The following is an 8,526-nucleotide window of genomic DNA, read 5'->3' as shown; positions in this document are numbered from 1 at the left end:
CTTTATATCTTATATATATATCCAGCTCCTTTATATCTTATATATATCCAGCTCCTTTATATCTTATATATATGTCCTTATGTATCTTAAATCATGCATGTTTGTAAGAAAATGAATGCAGAGACTGACAGCCTGTTTGTATAGTCACCATCCTTTTAATAGGCAGAAAACAGTGATTATGGAAGTAGCTTTGTGCATCTATCTTTAGTCTAATTTACTGTACATTCTGCTCAGGCTAGTGAGCTCTAGTGTTATCTAAAGCTAACCATTCTTGAGGAGAAATTCATAATAACCCTATGTTTATAAATTTATTTTTTCTTATTTTCATAGCCATAAAGTTTTTGTCCATTTGTCATTTTTTGGGTTTATTTATTTATTTATTTATTTTTATTTACCACTCAGGACAAATAGGAAACAGAAACAATAAGTGTATTAGGAAAGATATATGTGTTGTTGGGTTTATTTTTCTTCTTTTTGTTTTATTAATTATTCATTTATTGAAGATATGGTCTCATGTATCCCAAACTAGCTTTAGACTCACTGTGCAGTTAAGGATTACCTTGAATGCCTGGATATTCTTCCTCTACTTTTCATGTGCAGAGATTACAGACATGCTGACCACCATACCCTAGTTTATGTGGTGCTGGAGATGAAATCCAGTGTTTCACAAATGCTTACTGAATTGAAATATATCTTCAGCCCCTTTACATGATTTTTTCTTGCTTCTTTATTTTTCAACAGGTACCCTGTCTGGTCAGAGTGGAACTTCAGTCTTAAACCCTCAGCAGACCCTCCATCCCCCAGGCAACACCCCAGAGACTGGACACAACCAGCTGTTACAGCCTCTTAAGCCATCTCCCTCTAGTGATAACCTCTATTCAGCCTTTACCAGTGATGGTGCCATTTCAGTACCAAGCCTTTCTGCTCCAGGTCAAGGTAAGAATTCAAAGTGACCACCACCTTCTGGAAACATTAAAATAGAATTATTGCCTTATTTTTTACAAAAGCAAGATGAATAACTTACTGCCATCAGCTGAGTAATGACTAGCCATTGAGCTTAGCAGGAAAGCTGAATAGGGATTAGAATCAGTGGCCTCTTTGCTTCCAGCCATCTGGTAAGATAGCTTCTTTTTGTTTGTTGTTGTGTAGACAGCACCTCACTATGTAGCCTAGACTGCCCTGATCTGTAACTCAGTGTGGAACTCAGGCTAATCTTGAACTCCTGGAAGTTCTCTTGCTTCAGCCTCCCACGTGCTGGAGTTAGAGGTGTAAGCCATCAAACCCAGCTCTGAAATAGCTCTTTTTCAAAGAGTGATCATTACACCTGCAGCCTATATGTATAGTTTATTTAAGACTTAGACATTAACGTTTCACAGTAAGCCAAGACTTGTGGACAAAATTCTAAGGAGTTGCTGGCAGTTTTTAAAAACTACTGTCTTTTTTTTCCCCCTTAAGCCAATGTGCTTTTAAACTTCTAAGCATGATAGCAACATACTGAAATGACTGGCCCTAACATCTATTTTTTTTTTTTAAATACATAGTGAACGTTGATTTAGTAAGGAAAATAAGAAAATTCCAGAAAGTGAGAGGGGCTCCAAGAGAGAAATATCCTAAGATCAAATTCTTGATCCTTACTCTACTTTCCAAAATAATGTTTTGTTTAGTATTATTCAAAACATTACAGCACAGAGCTTTTAGTAAGTAAAATTAAGTAAGAACTGGAAGAAGAGACTGGGTATAGTAGTGGGTAAGAGCACTAGCTGCTTTTGCAGAGGATCTGGGTTCAGTTCACAGCACTCACGTGTAGGCTCACAGCCATCCCAGGGGATCTGATGCTCTCTGCTGAATTGGGTGTTTGGGTAGAAAGGAATGGGTGGACACACTACAGAAAAGTAAGAGCCTCTTGCACAGTTACATAAAATCTAGACATTCAATTTTCCCTTCACCAAGTTAATGTATTTGCTTAATAAGACACAACACAAAGTTGCCAGCATTGTTCCAACTGAAAAAAGCTTCATTTCTGCCAATGGAGTGAGGTCTGGCGTCTCTGTCTCATACAGCAGATAAGACTTCTGCGGATCTCACTCTTGTACATGCCATCCAGTGTGTCACCACTCCAGCCTCAAGCTCTAACATCTTGTAGTTGTGTTGTCTCTTCTCCTCTGTTCTTTCCTTTTCCCTTCTCACAGGCTGTGCGAAGTTTAACTGTGCATCTGAGCAGGTGACATTCAAACCTGGTGGCAGGAGGACCCGATTTCTGAGTACGCCCTGCTTGGCTCTTTGTGTGTAACACCTTTACTCCTTCCTTGTCCTTGTTTTTCTGCTGCTTTGGATCTGATTTGTCACGCAGTCCATTTTCATTTGTCTCTTTTATATTTCATCTACTCAGTGGCTTGGCTGATTGTTACCCTCAGAAGTTTGGGTCCCCATATTAATTATAGTAAATGATCCAGAAACAACAGTCATTTTTTAGAAGTTTCAAATAACTCCCAGGTAGAATTGTTTCTTTTAGATCTATTCTAGGCTGCAATACACAGTCTACACAGTCATATTTGGTGATGTTAGTGGTGGTCATGTGCCCATGAATCCCGTGTTAGAGTGAGAAAAGCCAAGGTTGCAAGTTTGAGGACAGCATGGACCACATAGCAAGTCCCTTTCTCAAAATTAAAATTTAGAGGAAAAAAAAAAGGACAAGAAGCATGTTCCTAACCAATCCTAACTGAAGGTAAAAGCTCACCTTCTCAATTAAGCCTGAGTATGTGCGAGTTGAAAAGATGCTAGGAATCCCTTTCTACTATTACCAACTCCATGAAACTAAGTATTTCAAAGAACATTTAGTATAGTTATCTTGACAAGGCATTTATTCTTTTGAAGACCAAAGCTAAATACCTGCACATGAAATTTGTCATTTTAATATTAATATAATTTCCTCGCTTTCTATTTAAAAATAAGGTACAGGAAGGTAGAAATATACTTCAGAAAAGTGCTTGCTATGTAGAGGGCCTGAGTTTGATCCCTAGAACCTAAGTTAAAAGCTTTGACATATTGGCTTGTACTTGTAATCCTAGTAGTAGCAAATTTGGAGAAAGGATCCCAGGTCTCGCGAGCAAATCAGTTTAGTCATGTTACCAAGCCCCAGTCCAATAAGAGACCCTTCCTCAGAAAAACCTGGGTGTTCTCATGAAGACCCACACCTGAAGTTGTGCTCCAACCTCCACATGTACCTATACACAGAAGAGCACCCACCAAAAGAAAAAGGTATGTGTGGGGCTAGAAAGATTGCTCAATAGTTAAAGCACTGGCTGCTCTTTCAGTGGATTCAGGTTCAATTTCCAACACCCTCATGGCAGCTCACAACTGTCTACAATGCCAGTTCCAGGGAATCCTACATCCTCCTCTGGCCTTAGAACACCGTACACACTAGGTACACAGACATACAGGCAAAACACCCATACATGTGAAATAAAAATAAATAAATCTTACTTTAATCATTAAGAATAAGGTGAAATCTGCACAAGAGCAAATTGCCCTATCTTGTCTTCTCCAGGTAAGGAATGAATAGTCAGTGCCTACTTCCTAGGGTTATTGTGCAATTTAAATATGATGCTGTCCATAAAAACATCTGGTACTTAGCAGGTGGCCAGTAAGTGTATATTGAGAGAAAAAAGTTACAAAGAAAATAACTTGATTAGCATTTGAATAACAATCAGTTAAGGCCTCAAACTTCTGGTGTGGTTATTAGTGCTTTTAAATGCATGTGCTAAAGCCATCAGTGTTTCTAAGTATGGCTCAGGGAACCTTTGGCCTCTTCATGGTGGGAAGAATTTGCTCTCTGCTCTGTTCTTGTACCTATGTGTATTAGACTTAACCTCTGTTTCCCTCACTGACATATTTGTCATCCTTGCTCCCCTGTTGTTTTTCTCCTGAGTTAGTTGTGGATTGCTTCTGCCTATAGCCTTCTTGTACCGCATTCCCACACATGTCAGTGGTCCAGGGCTGAGCTCTTCAACAAAGTGGCTGGAGGGCAGTGTCCATTTTGGTAGTTTCCAAGCATGCATAATTTGGGTATCAATAGCTTTTTTTTTTTTTTTTATTAATGTAGCTTTGACTACATATGTTATGAGCACACTTGAATAAGCATTTAGTTTATATGTCCAGCTAGAAAGATGTAAGGGTATTAATAATAGAATGGGTATTTTGCAGTAAAATGTGACGTGCTCACTCTGTAATACACAGCCTGATACATTTGAGGGAAAAAAAAGGCAAAGCAGGGCTTCTTTCTGTGAAATCTGATATGCACCATTTGAATTAATTTTGTATCTCACAGCGTACTCCTAAGTATATGTAGTATTATCTGTTTGAAAATGAAAGGCCTATCAAAGGTGCATCATAATATGTCAAGTAAAACTGCTGGACAAATTCTAGGAGGCAGATTTTTAAAAATATATAGAAAACAGGTGCTTGAAAGGGTGGGAGACCCTTACTAGTTTTGGATACATTATCCTATGTTCTCAAAATAGTTTGGAAGCACGGCTTGGCTTAATGCTCTATCTATATTTAAAGGTTGCTTGTTTTCCACATACTTCTAAATTGTTTTTGGAAGGGATGGAGCATATGGGGGGGAGGAGCGAGAGCAAGTCTGTGTGTGTGGTGTAGGGTGTGTGTGTGTGTGTACACACGGGTGTGTACCTAGGATGTGGAAATATAACAACCAGTTTAAATTAACTTAAAGCTGTAACAATGGTACTGATTTAAATGCTTTATAACAACCCAGCAGGAGAAACAGGAAGTAGGACAAGATCAATGGAAGTACTGCTTGGACATTTGGAATTCAAGCAGTGAGACCTGTTCCTTCCTCCTCTAGAGCCTTCCTTAATGCCACATTATATTTTAGAAACAGATTAGGTGTAAAAGCTGAGCATCTGTCATCCAGGCTTCATAGTCCATCTTATATTATGTTAATACTCACAGACCAGTTAGACTTATCCATAGACTTGTATTTACATCGAGGGCTACCAGGTCCCACCCAGCTATGTCCCCTCCTGTGTTCTCTTGCTGGGCCTCTGTGTGCTGTTTGGAGAGTCTGTAAAGATTTTACACTGATATTTCTTTAACACACTGCTCTTTCTTTGTGCTTCAGGGAAGATGGTGAAAAAAGTCTGTCCTTGCAACCAGCTCTGTAGTAATTATCTTTTCTTTCTGTTACTTTTGATCCTGATTGCAAAGCCCTGAGTTCTTTGAACTCTGAAACCTCATTAACTCCCTGTTTCCTAATTTCCATCCATTCCTGCACCCTTTTCTGATATATTCCTTAACATGCTTAATTGCCATATTTAATTACTACTACTTCCAGATTGAGAAACCACTTCATAGTCAGTGCTCTCCTATGAGCCCAGCTGGGTTAGTCGTGGATCCACTGTGTCTCCTGATGTGAGTTTGGAGGTGGAGGGAGCCTAGGATCCATACAGAAGAGTCTCTGAGGCAGGAGCATACTCCCACCACAGCTGGTCACACTGGAAACTCAATGATGATCTAGGTGGACAGATCATATGACAGTAGAAGTTGTTGGCTGCTTGGTTGGTAGAACTTGGCTTTTTAGCCTAGAGATTTCTCATTAAAATAAAGTACAAATGCTAAGAATTTAATACCCAACATGTTATAAAAATATAGAGAGTTAACAAGAAAATTCTATGGGTGGGATTCTTTGGCAGTAAATATGGCTTATAACAGCTGATAGACATGTCTTTATCTGACAACGTAGGGATAGGAGAAACTCAGAACATGAATTTAGTGAAATAAAATCTATCCTTCTTCATAAAGCTTTTGGGGGGAGTGAAAACATTTTATAGTAATCACACATTGCAGAAAGCCTGTTAATCCCACTTTATAGTCAGAAACTACAATAAAAAGCTAACTGTAGGGAGACTCTCACATATTAGGTAAACCTCATTTTCCAAATACAGTATTGAGGAATGTAGACTAAAATGAATGGCATTTGGTTTTAAAGGGCCCTCACAGCATCAAGAGCCACTAGCATCAGACTAGAGAAGTGTGACTTCTGCATGAGCTCTCTGGACAAGCAGTGCTCACACTGACTTGGCTTCTCATCTGGCATCGACAGCTCTGCTCACTTGTGGATATTTTTTTATTGTTTGATCATCTGACCTGTCATCCAGCAGGATGCTAGTCCTCGTGCATGCCACATGCTTGCTTTCTGGGTTTCCTCACTGTTGTAACTGCCTATCCTCATGGCCTGTGCTTCCTCCCACTGCACCTTTGTCCCACACTTGCTATTCAAGGAAGGCTGTTTCCTGTGCTTTTATACTTTCCCACTTGGTTTCCTGTACTGTAGGTGCATTATTCTACCCTTACACTGTATAGTAACAACCCCCTGCAGTTTCAGCAGGCACCATGTGACTGCAACTTGCCACGTCAGCCAAAAGAAGCATGTGAGCATCCTCACTCAGCAGCTTTACCCAAGTTAGCTTTCCTCTGGCACAGACATGCGTTTAGTAGAGACATATTCACTACGTGGTAAAATAGATACACCCTTTGGTACCAACAGGGGATTGCAGTGGGTATTTATAGGTAGGGTTGCTTCAGGTGTGCTGCTGTGCTCTGGTGTGCTGCTTTGGCATTTGAAAGCAGAAAAACGCATGCATTTAGTCCCAGAGTTCCTTGAGTATGGTAGGACTTGCTGGCTCACAAATTTAGTAACCTTTATTTACTGTGTAGTAAATATGAAGTCTGCTAATAAAGTGGGGGATAAAAGCCAAAAATAAGACCATGACTCTTCTTTCCCTCTTCCCTAAAACTTGCCTCTTCGAATAACCTTCAGTGTGCCCTCCAGCTGAACCGAAATCAGGCAGGACACAGACTCCTCCTTTCTTTTTCATCAAACCATAGAAATAGAAATCCTTCATCATAACCTCTACGCCTCCTCTCCCCTCTGCACCTTTGCCTCAGCTGCATTTTCCTGTTGCTTCTACCCAGGAGTGCTTCTTCTGTTGGGAAGAGTGGGGAGAAGGGATGAGAATCCTTGACCAATTAAAACCCAAGTCCTCAAGAAATCATAACTTCATGGAGCTGAAAATTTCAGGCACATCTGCTGCCAAATCTCAGTTCTTTACTCATGGGACATTGAGACATTGACTCCTTCCAAATTTATATTTACAAATTTATGTTTATGGTTCCAGGTGAAAACTTCTGAACAAAGCATGTTGCATCTCATTATTTCTTTCTGTTTAAGAGCATCTGAAGAATGCCATCGTATACATGTAGTCTGGGAACCCCATCTTTTCCACAGAAGCACTGATCTCTGCCTTTGTACTATAACTTGCCCAGTGCACAGTACTTCTTTGGCCCTGCTCTCTACAAAGTTCCATAGCAGCCAGCCCTGTGGACCATATCACTCCCTCATCAGTATGTTGCTGAGAATAGAGTACTGGCAGACAGTCCCAGTGTGAGAAAATGCTTTGTTAGAAAATGCCCTTTCCCTTCATGCCTGCCATCATTCCAAGTTCTTGAGCCTTATCTACAAGCTGTGGAAGAGAAACCATTTTCATTACCTGTTATGCAAAAGCAAATAGATAATACTTCAAAATCTTCCTCTCCTGCATGGCTTCCCAAATATTCTCCCCATTCTGTGGCTTGCCATTCATTATCTTGTGACATTTTCCCCTTTCCCCAGAGTTATATTCTAGACCCCACTTTAATGCTAATGTTGTGTTATTTACAATTCTAGGGACCAGCAGCACAAATACTGTTGGAGGAACAGTGAGTAGCCAGGCTGCCCAGGCTCAGCCTCCTGCCATGACTTCCAGTAGGAAGGGCACATTCACAGATGACCTCCACAAGTTGGTAGACAACTGGGCCCGAGATGCCATGAATCTTTCAGGCAGGAGAGGCAGCAAAGGACACATGAATTATGAGGTGAGTCTCCCCTTTTCCTAACCTGCCAGACTACCAACACACAGACATGTCAGGGACTGCCAAAGCTGGTATGCTTGTCCTTGTCCTTCTTCAGTAGCCTGTGGATTCTAACTATTATTGAGAAAACAAGACAACAATCACTTTGGTACCCTTTTCCTTCAGCATTCTGCACTACCTCTATGTGCACATAAACACCTGGGACATATATACCCATCTCAGATCCTAGTGTTCACTCCTTGTTAAGGTAGAGCCAATAAATATTATGGGAGGCTTTGTTATATTTTGATAATGTTAAGATTAGAACATCTCAGCTCTGGTCCCTGGCCCTCAAATAGGCAGACTAACTCTGTGATACAACAGATAAATAATTTGGTAGCAAAACCTATTCAGATACATTATCATAAGTTAGCTATGGAGGACCACGAGACTCAAGATGAGGTTGTTACTTTATACAGGGTGTTTCCAAAACCCATCTCCACCCAACCTAAAAGAGGGGACTTATGCCCCTAGACCAAGCAGAGAGGGGCCACCCAGAACCCCCTCTGACAGGCAATCTGAATTCTTGCTTAGGCTGCGAGGCTAAGCACTGCAAGG

General features: G+C 40.5%; 1 protein-coding gene across 6 annotated transcripts in view; it reads left to right on the top strand.

Annotated features, from left to right (window-relative positions):
* Wnk1 (WNK lysine deficient protein kinase 1) overlaps nucleotides 1-8,526 on the top strand; it is a 131,744-nt gene that overhangs the window by 121,880 nt on the left and 1,338 nt on the right. For all 6 annotated transcript variants that reach the window (XM_028761044.1, XM_028761045.1, XM_028761040.1 and 3 more), the window contains 2 exons: nucleotides 742-936; nucleotides 7,745-7,932. In XM_028761044.1, coding sequence (XP_028616877.1) covers nucleotides 742-936; nucleotides 7,745-7,932 — 383 coding nt within the window. The remainder of the gene's footprint in view (nucleotides 1-741; nucleotides 937-7,744; nucleotides 7,933-8,526) is intronic.

This window comes from Grammomys surdaster, unplaced genomic scaffold (genome assembly GCF_004785775.1).
Source record: "Grammomys surdaster isolate TR1022 unplaced genomic scaffold, NIH_TR_1.0 126660, whole genome shotgun sequence".
Classification (NCBI taxonomy): Eukaryota; Metazoa; Chordata; class Mammalia; order Rodentia; family Muridae; genus Grammomys; species Grammomys surdaster.
Note: the sequence above shows the minus strand (reverse complement) of the source record. Positions and strands in the feature narration are given on the sequence as shown.